The sequence below is a fragment of the Macaca thibetana genome, chromosome 2, assembly GCF_024542745.1.
Source record: "Macaca thibetana thibetana isolate TM-01 chromosome 2, ASM2454274v1, whole genome shotgun sequence".
In the NCBI taxonomy this organism is placed as follows: Eukaryota; Metazoa; Chordata; class Mammalia; order Primates; family Cercopithecidae; genus Macaca; species Macaca thibetana.
In genome coordinates, this window is record NC_065579.1 from 141463585 (window position 1) to 141476546 (window position 12962).

The following is a 12962-nucleotide window of genomic DNA, read 5'->3' on the forward strand; positions in this document are numbered from 1 at the left end:
TGAGTACCTTTCAAGACAGGAAAAAAGAGAAAGTCACATGTGGGCTCCTCTAAAACTGTCACAAGGAGAGACTACTTGAATTGCAAAGAGTGAAATTTTAATCACAAAGACCACAGCCCTACCTACTGTTCAAATACTCAACCGTCCACCAGAACTGTTCCATTCCAAACGACCAGGAGCTTTAACTCTTCTAAATAGTCATTGCTTAAGGATGAAGAAGAAACACTGAACATTACAGCTGGATGAAACCTTACTCAATATCTACCTGCTGGACTCTGGGCTCTTCGAGGACAAGCAACATGGTATCATTTCAAAAAATTCCTTTGGCATACACAGAGAAGAAACAGTTGTCTTTTGAATAAAGAAATGAATGGCTCAATCTGTGCATTTCAAACGCTAGCAGCCCAAACATTTGCTTATAGCAGGGCAGAGCCAGAATTAGTAAGCCAGGTTTTCCAACTCCCAATTTAGGGATCTTTTATACCACTGGGGGTTTTTCTACCCACACAAAAAAATTAATCAATAAAGCTACAATACGGTGATGGTTGCACTCTGTGAATATAGTAAAAATCACTGAATTGTACTCTTTAAATGGTTGAGCTGTATGGTATGTGAATTTTATCTCAACAAAGCTGTTATTAAAAAATAGGCCATACATGGGGGCTCACGCCTGTAATCCTAGCACTTTGAGAGGTTGAGGCAGGTGGATCCCTTCAGCCAAGGAGTTCAAGACCAATGTGGGCAACATGGCAAAACCCCATCTTCACAAAAAATAAAAATAAAAAATTAGCTGGGCATGGTGGCATGTGCCTACGGTTCCAGCTATTCAGGAGGCTGAGATGGGAGGATTGGTTGAGCCCGGGAGGTTGAGTAAACCGTGTTCATGCCACTCCACTTCAGCCTGAGTGACAAAGCAACACCGTGTTGCAAAAATAAAATTAAAATTAAATAAAGCTACATTACTAAAAGGCAAAATATATTGCAACGAATACATTAAATAAATTAAAATCCTCTTAACAAGGTGGCAAAAAAACCACTGCATGTCAATATAAATGCCTTAAAAACTCAAGCACAATTATCTATACACTAAAAACAATGTAAAATACAAATATCCAAAATTATGTTAACTAGGAAAGTAACCATTAATTATTACTTGAGAGGTTTCTTGGCTTAAAAAAAGATTGGTCACAATGCTATATTAAACACTTTAAATTCTATGGTTTTTTACTTGGGAAAATATTAATAAACTCAGAAACTTAAGGTTGTACTGAAAATAAAATTAGGGTATTACATCAATTATGAGATAAGTTAATGGTAAAGTATGATAAAAATTTAACTTACACTCAACTTTTCCCAGAAAGTCCATCTTTTTAAGCAAGATACTCATATATATATTTGGAGACAGGGTCTTGCTCTGTCACTCAGGTTGGAGTGCAGTGGCATGATCTTAACTCACTGCAATCTCCACCTCCTGGGTTCAAGTGATTCTCCTGACTCAGCCTCCCTAGTAGCTGAGATTACAGGTGTGTGCCACCATGCCTGGCTAATTTTTCCATTATTTAGTAGAAATGAGGTTTCGCCATGTTGGCCAGGCTGGTCTTGAACTCCTGACCTCAGGTGATTCCCCGACCTCGGCCTCTCAAAGTGCTAGGATTACAGGTGTGAGCCACCGCGCCTGGTCTATATTCCTTTTAAAGACTTAAATTGTTAGTGATTGAGAAATTCTATTTCAATTTGTAAGATGCAAGACAATTCTGGGGCTTTAGACAACATAATTTAATGTGACTCCTTTTAAAACACATAAAGATAAAGAATTCATACTCATATTCTCATAATTCTTTCTTAAGATATTTACCCAACTTTCTTGTCCAAAATACTACCACCCTCTTTTCATTAGATTTGTTTATCAAGTCTGATTAATACTTGCTGCCACCTAGAGGTGGCAGTTTGTTTCAAATCATTATCATTATAAGTGGTAGTTTGTTTAAAAATTTTTATCATTCTGGTTAACAGTGATTTCCACATGTTGGAAACTGGGAGTAAGGTGGAAGAGAGAGTTAATTTGCCCATTTATCATTCTCAATTAAAAAAAATATGTTCAACACTTTCAAATGATTTTATGATACCCTAATTTTCTTGTGCTAGAAGCACAAAAAGCCTTAGAAAATAATCATTGCTATCTGTAACATTTTCTTCTCCAAGTCAGCTGAGAAACGCAGAGTTTTGCATGATATGAGCATGGCTGCTACTACTTGTCTTGAATTGCTGTTTTTGTTTTACAAGGATATAACAGTTAGATAAAACCTGAGGTCATTTCCAGTGCTTACATTCTGAGATTTCATGGCATTGCTGGTTTCTAAAGACTTTTTTAACATTTTGAAATATTCTAAACATAAAGTATAATGCAAAGAATAATATAACATTTTAACATTCAATTTCTATCTCAAAATAACTGAGATAAGCAAAGGCACAGAGAGAAGGGAAAGACCATTTTCTGAGTGTCTACTAAGTACCAGGCATTTCAGAACCCTCTGAGGTCAGCGCCATCAGACTCATCTACAGATGCAAACACCCTGAGGCTTAGGGAGACTGCCAGTGGTGCAGGGTCACAATATTAGCAAGCATCAGAGCTGGGATCCTAACCCTACATCTGTTGGATTCTGAAACACTGCGTTCTTCCCAGCACTACTACCCTGCTTGCAATACTCCTTTTCTTTTTTTTTTTTTTTTCTGAGACTAGGTCTCACTCTGTCACCTAGGCTGGAATGCAGAGTGCAATAGCACAATCTCAGCTCACCTCTGCCTCCCAGGTTCCAGCGATTCTCCTGCCTCAGCAGCCCGAGTAGTTGGAATTACAGGGGCATGCCACAACTCCCAATTAATTATTGTATTTTTAGTAGAGATGGGGTTTTTCCATGTTGTCCAGGCTGTTCTCGAACTCCTGGCCTCAAGTGATCTGTCTGCCTCAGCCTCCCAAAATGCTGGGATTACAGGCATGAGTCACAGCACCCTGCCCTGCTTCCAATTTTCAACACCTTTGTGGACCTTTATTCCACAGATAAATTAACTGAAGTTCAGAAAGATAAAACAAGATGCCCAAGTTTATGTAACAGCCAATGGGTGGCAGGACTGAATATGACTCAAGGCTTCTAATTTGACGTCCATCAAGCTACATATTTTGTTTTTGTTTGTTTTGAGACAGAGTCTCGCTTTGTCACCCAGGCTGGAGTGCAGTAGTGCAATTTCAGCTCACTGCAACTTCCACTCTCTAGGTTCAAGCGGTTCTCCTGCCTCAGCCTCCTGAATGGCTGGGATTATCAGCATGCGCCACCATGCCCGACTAACTTTTGTATTTTTAGAAGAGACGGGGTTTCACTATGATGGCCAGGCTGGTCTCAAACTGCTGACCTCAAGTGATCCACTCACTTCGGCCTCCCAAAGTGCTGAGATTACAGGCGTGAGCCTCCGTGCCTGGCCCATCTTTTGCATATTAAAAAAAAAAAAAACAAAAAAAACCCTTGGAAATAAAATATTTACAAATTTCCAATTGCTCAATTATGAGCTTTACTAGTCATCCAACTTAGAAATGAGAAATTTATCTGTATAGATATGAAATTTCAGTAAGCCTATCATTTCTGGACTTTAAAAATGTTTTTAATTAAAGTAAAAGTTACAGTGAAGTGCAACTTAACTTTAAGGGTACAGTTTGATAAATTTGTCCATGCATATATCTGTGTAACCCCTGCCCGGATCAAGTGTTTCTGGACATTTTAAGGAGCTACACTACAAAACTGTAAGCCCAGGTGCAAGGCAGGAGAATCCTGACAGCCCATGCATATCAATAAAGAGATGTTTATGACACAAATCAGTGAGCTAAGGCTATGGAAATCTGTCATTTTTCCCGTAGACAGCTATAGAAGCAGCACATCGCTGTCAGGGGAGACACTCGAGAACGATCCATCGCCCTCTTGTGGAGCCTGGGACCCTCTCACATACAATGAAAATCTTCCTTATAGTAGGAAGTGTGAGATTAGCAACTGTAACTGTTTAACATAGTTCTCAAACTGTGGAAAGACCCCTTCTCAGAACACAGACTGATTATCTGAAAAATAAAAAAAAAAAAAGAAGAAAGGTGATATTGCAAATACTTGTTAAAAGTTTAAGTTCTCTCCCACTTTTTTTTTCCTGTTTTGTGTTTGTTTCCTGTTTCTACTAAAGCCCAAGGAGAAGTCTACTCCCCATAGCCTCCTCTACCTGTGTCCCAAAAGAGCTAAGACAATAGAGAAGGCATCACCACTGGCCTGAGAAAGAGAATAAAAGGGATGGGAACACCAGTCCCTTGGAATAACTACTTGGTGCATTCATTTACTCAAAGGTTACTGAAGCATCCCACGATCCAGGCACTGCCCTTGGGATGCATCAGTGGACAAACAGTGCCTCCGTGGTACATGTCCTAGGAGACAAGGTGACTGGGTAGTGCTGAGGAAGGCTCCACTGAGGCACTAGGCACCTCCTCTGCCACCCTCCCCCAGCCCAAATGAGTCAACTTGGAGCCCAATGCAGTCACTGGAGAATCTTGAGTGGGAGGGCAGCAGGAGGGAGAGTGGACTGCGACCCGGCTTCTACTCCCAGCACTTCTGACTCCAAATATGGGTGTCACACCAACCAATTATCCAGCCCTCCAGACACCAACTGACTGTCCTACAACTAAATTCGATTCTGACCCTAGCTACCTGGAGTCAGAGTCAGATCCCACAGGTTACGGGCTCAGTTCCACAAGCCTCCCCCACTTCAGACACCAATCACAAGTCCAGGTGGCCAGTACAATGATTGTTTACTAGAAAGGGATAGGGGCTACTTCCCCTTTCCTCTGGCTTCATAATTTGCTAGAATGGCTCACAGAGCTCAGGAAGGCATTTTTTTTTTTTTTTTAGACAGAGTCTCACTCTGTCACCCAGGCTGGGGTGCAGTGGCGTGATCTCGGCTCATTGCAATTTCCATCTCCCAGGTTCATGTGATCCTCCTGCCTCAGCCTCCCCCAGTAGCCGGGGTTGCAGGCATGCACCACCACGGCCAGCTAACTTTTTTGTATTTTTAGTAGAGATGGGATTTCACCACGTTGGCCACGCTGGTCTTGAACTCCTGACCTCAAATGATCCACCCACCTTGGCCTCTCAAAGTCCTGGGATTACAGGTGTGCCCAGCCAGGAAGGCACTTCACTTGCATGTACTTGGTTATTATAAAGGACACAACTCAGGAACTGCCAAATGGAAGAGATGCTTGGTAAGATACGGGGTAGCAGAAGGGTGTGGAGCTCCACGACATCTCTGGGCACACCACCCTCCCAGCACCTTGATGTGCTTACCAACCCAGAAGTTGTCAGAACCCCTTTGTTTTTTTATGGAGGTTCCACTGCCTATGCATGACTGATTAAATCACTGGCCATTGGTGATTGGCCCAATCTCCAGCCCTTCTTCCCTCTGTGAAGGTGGGAGTGGCGGGCCTGAAAGGTCCAGCCTCTCATCACATGGCTGGCTCCCTGGCAACCAACCCTATCCTGAATCTATCTAGGGGCCCATCAAGAGTCACTTCATTAGTATAAACTCAGATATGACTGAAAGGAACTTGTTATGAATAATAAAAGACACTCATCCCTATCACTCAGATATTCCAAGGGTTTTAGGACCTCTGAACCAGGAGTCCAAGGAAAAAAACCAAATACACATTTCTTCTTATATCACAGTATCACAAGAGAATATGTGGATATTATTTGGCAATAAATTTTATAGGGAATGGGAAGAGTCAGAAACTCATTTCTATTTCCAGAGTTCCATCTCACTGCAATCACAATGATCAAAGTAAGGTTAGGCTCAGAGAGGAAAGGCATCCTAACTGTGCAGCCTGTAAAACACTCACCGGTTTTTGGAGTCGTCCAGCAATGTATAAGTTATTCCAGTTAAGGAGATCTTCAATCAGAATATTAGTGCTAATAACTCCATATTTGATAAGCTGAAGGGAAAAATGGCACAAAAAGGAGTAAAATACCATGATATTGCTTATACGAGTACAAAATACAAGGAAATATATAAAATTCTTGATCAGAGCAGTACTTTGATTCCAAAGCCACTCAAAACGCCTGCCTGGTGAAAATACACATCTCCACCAAAACCTTCGAGAGGTTTAGTGCCCAAGACTGATTTGGCCGCTAGGGTATCTGAGGCGAGGTTGAAAGTGCCTTCACAAGATTATAACAGTAAGAGAAGTCCAGCATGGCTGACTCCATCTTGCTGCCAGCCTCACAGGCTGGCTATCCAAGCTCATGCCTGGGCGTAGGTCAAGCCAACCAAGGGGGAGGAATATAGTTTATAGTTTAATTTTGAAGCAAGTATGACAATAGTCCCTCCCTAAAACTGTTCCCCTCCCCAGTCCAGAGCTGAAATGACCTTTGTAAAACTAATGAAAGTCCACAAGATTAGGGTTATGGGAAGAGCCTGAATTCTGCTAAAATGTTGGCATAGCTTCTATGATGTCTTACTGCTCAGGAGACATGTGTTCAGAGGTCACAAGACTTGTGAGTTCTCCAATTAATCCTATAGATAACATCACTACTGAAGAACCTAAGATTGGTCTTTTGAGATGTTTTCAGACATTTGCATTCTGGCAACTGACTGACCCCACCCAGAACCACCATGACTCAACACTCAATTGGTCCTGTTGTCCCTCCCCCACCAAAAGGCCCACTCCGCCCATGAGGACTGTTTTCCACACCTGTATGATCGCATCCCCAACCAATCAGCAGTACCCATTCCCTAGTCCCCTGCTCACCAAACTATCCTTCAAAAACCCTAACTTCCGAGCTTTCAGGGAGAGTGATTTGAGTGACAACGCCAGTTCTCCTGTGTGCCCAGCCTCACGTTAATGTTAATTAAACTCTTTTTTTTTTTTTTTTTTGAGATGGAATCTCACTCTGTCACCTGGAGCGCAGTGGCACAATCTCAGCTCACCACAACTTCTGCCTCCCAGGTTCAAGCCATTCTTGCACCTCAGCCTCTTGAGTAGCTGGGATTACAGGTGCACGGTACCACGTCCAGCTAATTTTTTGTATTTTTAGTAGAGACAGGGTTTCATTATGTTGGCCAGGCTGGTCTCAAACTCCTGACCTCTACTGATTTGCCCACCTCGGCCTCCCAAAGTGCTGGGATTACAGGCGTGAGCCTTGCCTAATTAAACTCTTTACTGCAATACCACAGTCACAGTGCCTGTCCATGCAACAGGCAGGAAGAACCCACCAGGCAATTACAAAGTGACCACTATTTCAACTTAGGTCCATGTGATGTTAAAGATGGAATGGCTCTTAGATGCTATCTAGTATTGGTCCTCAGTGGATTGGGAGTAAAAAAAACTGGTCCTTCCCCAAAGACAGTTTGAGAAGTGATAATTTAGTTCATGTTCCTCATTTGAGAAATAAAAAACCTAAAGCTCAGAGAGAACAAATGACATGCTCAAGGTGGCACCAGTAGTAGCAGAGTCAAAATTAGGTCCCAGAATTGCAGTCTGGTCTTCCAATGCTCTTTTCATTACAAAGTACAAGAAATTTTCCTTTAATTAAAAGTTTTCACTGACATCGTTTACATAGTGAATTTCTCTTTTGCTATTGACTGTTTCAAACACTTCTGTAATTACAAAGCAACATCCAAAAATAAAACTTCTTTATTCACGCTAAAACAAGAAATTACAGTTCAGCCCATTTCTTTTTTTTTTTTTTTGAGACAGAGTCTCACTCTGTTGCCCATGCTGGAGTGCAGTGGCATGATTTTGGCTCACTGCAGCCCTGAACTCCCTGGGCTCCAGTGATCCTCCCACCTCAGTCTCCAGAGTAGCTGGAACCACAGGCATGCATCATCATGCCCGACTAATTTTTGTATTTTTTGTAGAGACAGGGTTTCACCATGTTGCCCAGGCTGGTCTTGAATGCCTGGGCTCAAGCAATCCACCCACCTTGGCCTCCCAAAGTGCTAGGATTACAGGCATGAGCTGCCGTGCCCGGACAGTTAAGCCCATTTCAATAATAATTTGCACAAATCCTGTAGATTTCCCAGGTTACAAAGTCCCATTTGCATAAACAAGTATCTTCAGACCCACTTTGCTGAACTTCAGTATCCAAACAGCCTTCTCAAGCTGCAAATACATAAAAAGCAGCTAAAAATTGTCAACTAAAAAGTATGGTCTTTTGGCATATAATTATGCCCAAACATTTGGTTACTGGAACTTATAATATTGCTTGAAAATTACTAATCAGAGATAGGTTTGGCATAATATTAACTGTGGAGAAAGAAGAAAGCTAAGTGTTCTGCATGACTCAAGTGGATATAGAAGGCTGTACTGAGTGTCAGCCTTTTTCCCCCCAACTCCAGCAGCAGCACTGCAGAAAGCCCTTCTAGCTGCAGTCAAGTAACCACTGGGAGGTAAAGGAAACATCATGGGCCTGGAAGTCAGGGGACCTGTTGCAAACTAGTTGCATGACCTTATGGAAGTCATTTCCTCTCTTTGAACTTCAGTTTCCTCAACTGCAAAACACAGGCAAAGCAGGGCTGGATCTCAACCAGAAAAGCAAATATATGGCCCAAGGGGTATGCAGACATCACCAGTCAATCACAACACTTACTCCTTAGCCAAGTTCAGATAGACCTTCAAATCCTTCTCAAGTCAGTATTCCAACCTCCTGTCCTTTAAAGCGTGGGCCTTTGACCAGTGGCACTGGCATCACCTGGGAGCTTATAACAAATGCAGAATCATGCCTATAATCCCAGCACTTTGGGAGGCCAAGGTGGGTGGATGACCTGAGGTCAGGAGTTTGTAAACAGCCTGGTCAACACAGTGAAACCCCACTCTACTAAAAATACAAAAAATTAGCCAGGCATGATTACAGTAGCGGGCGCTGTAATCCCAGCTACTCGGGAGGCTAAGGCAGGAGAATCGCTTGAACCCGGGAGGTGGAGGTTGCAGTGAGCGGAGATCGCACCATTGCACTCCAGCCTGGGCAACAAGAGCAAAACTCCATCTCAAAAAAAAAAAAAAGCAGAATCTTGGTGGGGCATGGTGGTTCACACCTGTAATCCCAGTACTTTGGGATGCCAAGATGGTCAGATTGTTTGGGATCAGGAGTTTGAGACCAGCCTGGGCAACATAGCAAAACCCTGTCTCTACAAAAAATACAACAATTAGCCAAGCATGGTGGTAGGTGCCTGTAGTCCCAGCTACTTGGGAGGCTGAGGCGGGTAGATGGCTTGAGCCCGGGAGGCAGAGGTTGCAGTGAGCCAAGACGGCGCCACTGTAATCCAGCCTGGGTGACAGAGCCAGACTCTGTTTCAAAAAAAGAAAAAAAAAAGCAGAATCTCAGGTTCCATCTCAGACCAACTGAGTCAGGATCTGCATTTAAATGGGATCTCCAGGTGGTTCGATGCCTGTCAAAGTCTGACTGCTTTGAGCAATGAGTGGCAGAGCTGGCACAGCAAGTGAAACCCATGTCATCCCTTGCCCAGGGAAGCTCTAGGAAGCTTCTGATTTAGACCCCTACTGATCCTTGCAGGTTGGGGTTCTGCTTAGCTCTTGACAGCTCTCTTGGAGACTGGGATGCTTCAGCTGAAAGACAGTTCAACAAAGTTCCTGCTGTCAGATGACCCACCAGCAGGAATCCATGCAACTTACCTGCTTTCCAACACCCACTGTCAAATTCCACCCATCTCCTAGCACCAAGAGGTTCCTGCCTATCACCTGACACACATGCTCCCAATCACCTGTGTTATCTTCTTCACTTCCAACTTCTTGCTGGGGGTGTCTGCCCCTCTTTCTAGATAAAATCAGTCTCCAAGCTGACCCTAAATTGGCCTGCCTATTCCTCCCACTGACCAGACCAATGGTTCCAGACCAGCAGCTTCAGCACTGTTTGGAAGCATGTTAAGGGATGCAAATCTTCAATCCCCACCCAAGACCTAGTGATCAGAACTCTAGGGGTGGGACCCAGCAATCTGTGTGTCCAACAGACACATAACCTAGGGGATTTTGATGCACACTAAAACTTAAGAACCACTTGGCCAAAGACAAAAAAAATAAAGTCAGTCTGGCCGGGCTCAGTGGCTCACGCCTGTAATCCCAACACTTTGGGAGGCTGAGGCGGGCAGATCTTCTGAGGTCAGGAGTTCGAGACCAGCCTGGCCAACATGGTGAAGCCCTGTCTCTACTAAAAGGTGGCACACACCTGTAATCCCAGCTAACTGGGAGGTTGAGGCAGGAGAATCACTTGAACCCACGAGGCAGAGGTTGCAGTGAGCCAAGATCACACCACTGCACTCCAGCTTGGGCGACAAGAGCAAAACTCTGTCTCAAAAAATAAAAAAAATGTAAAAAGTCAGTCACACCCAACCACCTCCTCACACTGCAATCACAGTTAATGGGAGACAAGGAAGGACTCCAGTCCCTGCTCTGTCCCCAAGTTCAAGACGTCTGGCAGGAGTGTGAATGTTCCCTGACTATAAGAACATACATACTATAAAAACATACATATTTCCTGACCATAACAACGTCCAGCAGGAGTGTGAATGTTTCCTGACTACAAGAACATACATATTTAGCTGGCACTCTAATCATCCAGGTTAGTAACCAGCCAACTTAAGACAAAGGCCAGCAGTCACTTACCCTGCCATCACACATGATCAATGAATTGTAGTAAACTCCAGCGCCATAGTTATTCTGGATGGATGTGATCATCTTGGGCCCTAAAACTTTTAGGAAAGAGTAGTGTCTCCAGTTTTTCTTCAGGTTCTTTGAATGCCATGCGACAGGGTCATCTACTGTGAACACAAAGTCCAGCATAGCATTCTGCGGAGTGAAGAAAAGACAATAATTTCAGTATTAATTCCTAGAAAGGCAGCAAGAGAGCATGGAAAAGCTCTAACATATTATGCAATTATGATCAATAGTCAGAAGGCCTGGTGCTGTCATCAGAAACGTGAGCGAGTCTCTGGAACCAATTTGAGCTTCATTTTCACCAATGTAATAATAGCAAACACTTCTTTAACATGTATTATTGTGCCAGCATTCTTTAAACACTTTATGGATAACATACGCAGTCACTCCATGTATCCTCACCACAACCCTACAAGGTAGCTACTGCTATTATCTCAATTTTACAAGAAACCAACGCACAGGGGATGATGCTCTTCGCCAAAGGACACAGAGCTTGTGAGTGGCAGACCTAAGTGGTCTGGCTCCAAATTGTGTGTGCTGTACCACTGCACTACACTGCCTTTCACAAATGTAACTAAATGTGCTCCGCTTTTCTTCCAGATCAAATTAGCACCATCTGGATAAACTCTATGAAATATTTTATAAAAGGAAGTCAGTTATTTTATCTCTTACCCATTCACCAACCACTCATTGAGTACTTATAATGAGCTCTGACAGGCCCTAGGGTAGAAGTATAGAGCTCAGAGTCTACTGGAGAGAATAAACAAATTATCACTACATTGACTTCACAGAGGAATGCAAAATGTACTAGCTGCACTCAGAATGGGGATCAGATCAGGAGCACAGGAGGGAGAAATTCTCCTAGAGATGACAAACCTGAGTCTTGAAGGACATGTGAGTTAAACAGACTTGCTGGAAGCACTGGGGGAAGCACAGGGAAGGGTAGGGAGCCGTGTTGGAGGAAAGTGCCCTGTGGATATGGGAGCCGGCATGTTCTGGAAGCTGCCGTTAGATATGACTGAAATAGAACACATTTATGTGGTGGGAGATGAGATCAGAAAGGGAGGCTGTTTGCCACACAAGAAAATTTTCCTGCAGAAGAGCTGACTGGAGAGAGGAGGGACTAAGGGAGTGGGGGGAATTAGATCTGAAGCCATGGCAAGATTCCAGGTAAGAAATGAAATTATATTAGCTAAGGCGCTAAGGATGCGGACTGATGTGAGAGAGATTTAGGTGTTGGAATCTACAACTTGTTCACTTGAATGTAAGGAATCAAAAGTGAGGGAATGGGAAGGAAGGACCTTGTCTTGCAGAAGTTCCAGGTCTACTCAAAGGAAAACCTCCATGGCAGAATGCAGAGGTCGCCATCAGGAGGCTAACGCCTGCTCTGTTTACCACAGTGTGACTCTACAGACCACTGGGGACACTTAAGATTTGGTGGCGAGGCGGGTATGGAATAAACATGTTTTTTAAAAATGTGTAATTACGTTAAGGTATATTCAGGAAAAATAACTAGCCTATAATAACATATAATTTCTCATATGCTGCCAATTTAAAGAAAAATATTAAATAGTAGTATAAGTGGAAAACAGAAATCCAAGCCACAGCACAGATGGCCTCACCAGGAAGTGAACAGGCAGGATGTTCATCAGAAGACAGACTACGGTCAGGTATCCAGACGCAGGGGAACCAATTAAAACCTGCACACTGAATTCTGCAAACTACAAGGAAAACTGTACCCTTAATGAGGCTGTGCTGAGTCAACTCTGAAAAGTAACAATGCCTAGTCTCAGACCCTTGTTAAATGTGCTGAGCGAGGGTAAATATACGGGTCACGCACTAACTTTTGTTCTTAGTTACTTTCACTGCACCTGCCCGGGCCCTACAACCAGTCCGCCAATTTCCTGAAGTCAAAAGATCATTTTGCATTTTCTCCTACATTTATAGAGGTGACTCTCAACAAACTTGGCTGCGTATTAGAATCACCTGGGACGTTTCTTAAATTCCTGAAGCCCAGGCCGCATCCCAAACCAATTAAATCAGAATCTCCATCGGCGGAACCCGAGCATTAGGATTTTCTTAAAAGCTCCCCAGAAAATTCCGATGTCCACCCGACTGAAAACACTGAAAGAACCTGATAACTATTTCCTTTCCTTTCTTCCACTTGCCCCTGCAGCAACTTTTCCTTATGCTTAACTGCTTCTCCTGCTCTAGA

General features: G+C 43.3%; 2 protein-coding genes across 4 annotated transcripts in view; one reads left to right on the forward strand and one right to left on the reverse strand.

The window, feature by feature from the left end:
• The window catches only part of TSEN2 (tRNA splicing endonuclease subunit 2), a 728632-nt gene that overhangs the window by 52790 nt on the left and 662880 nt on the right, over positions 1-12962 (forward strand). The gene's annotated exons all lie outside the window — the stretch shown is intronic.
• The window catches only part of TAMM41 (TAM41 mitochondrial translocator assembly and maintenance homolog), a 59230-nt gene that overhangs the window by 45634 nt on the left and 634 nt on the right, over positions 1-12962 (reverse strand). For 2 of the 3 annotated variants that reach the window (XM_050781493.1, XM_050781491.1), the window contains exons 2-3: positions 10697-10879; positions 5918-6010 (exon numbers count right to left, since the gene is read on the reverse strand). In XM_050781493.1, coding sequence (XP_050637450.1) covers positions 5918-6010; positions 10697-10879 — 276 coding nt within the window. Of the gene's footprint in view, positions 1-5917; positions 6011-10696; positions 10880-11623; positions 12153-12962 lie in introns of those variants that run through there. The other variant, XM_050781492.1, reaches the window with a different exon arrangement.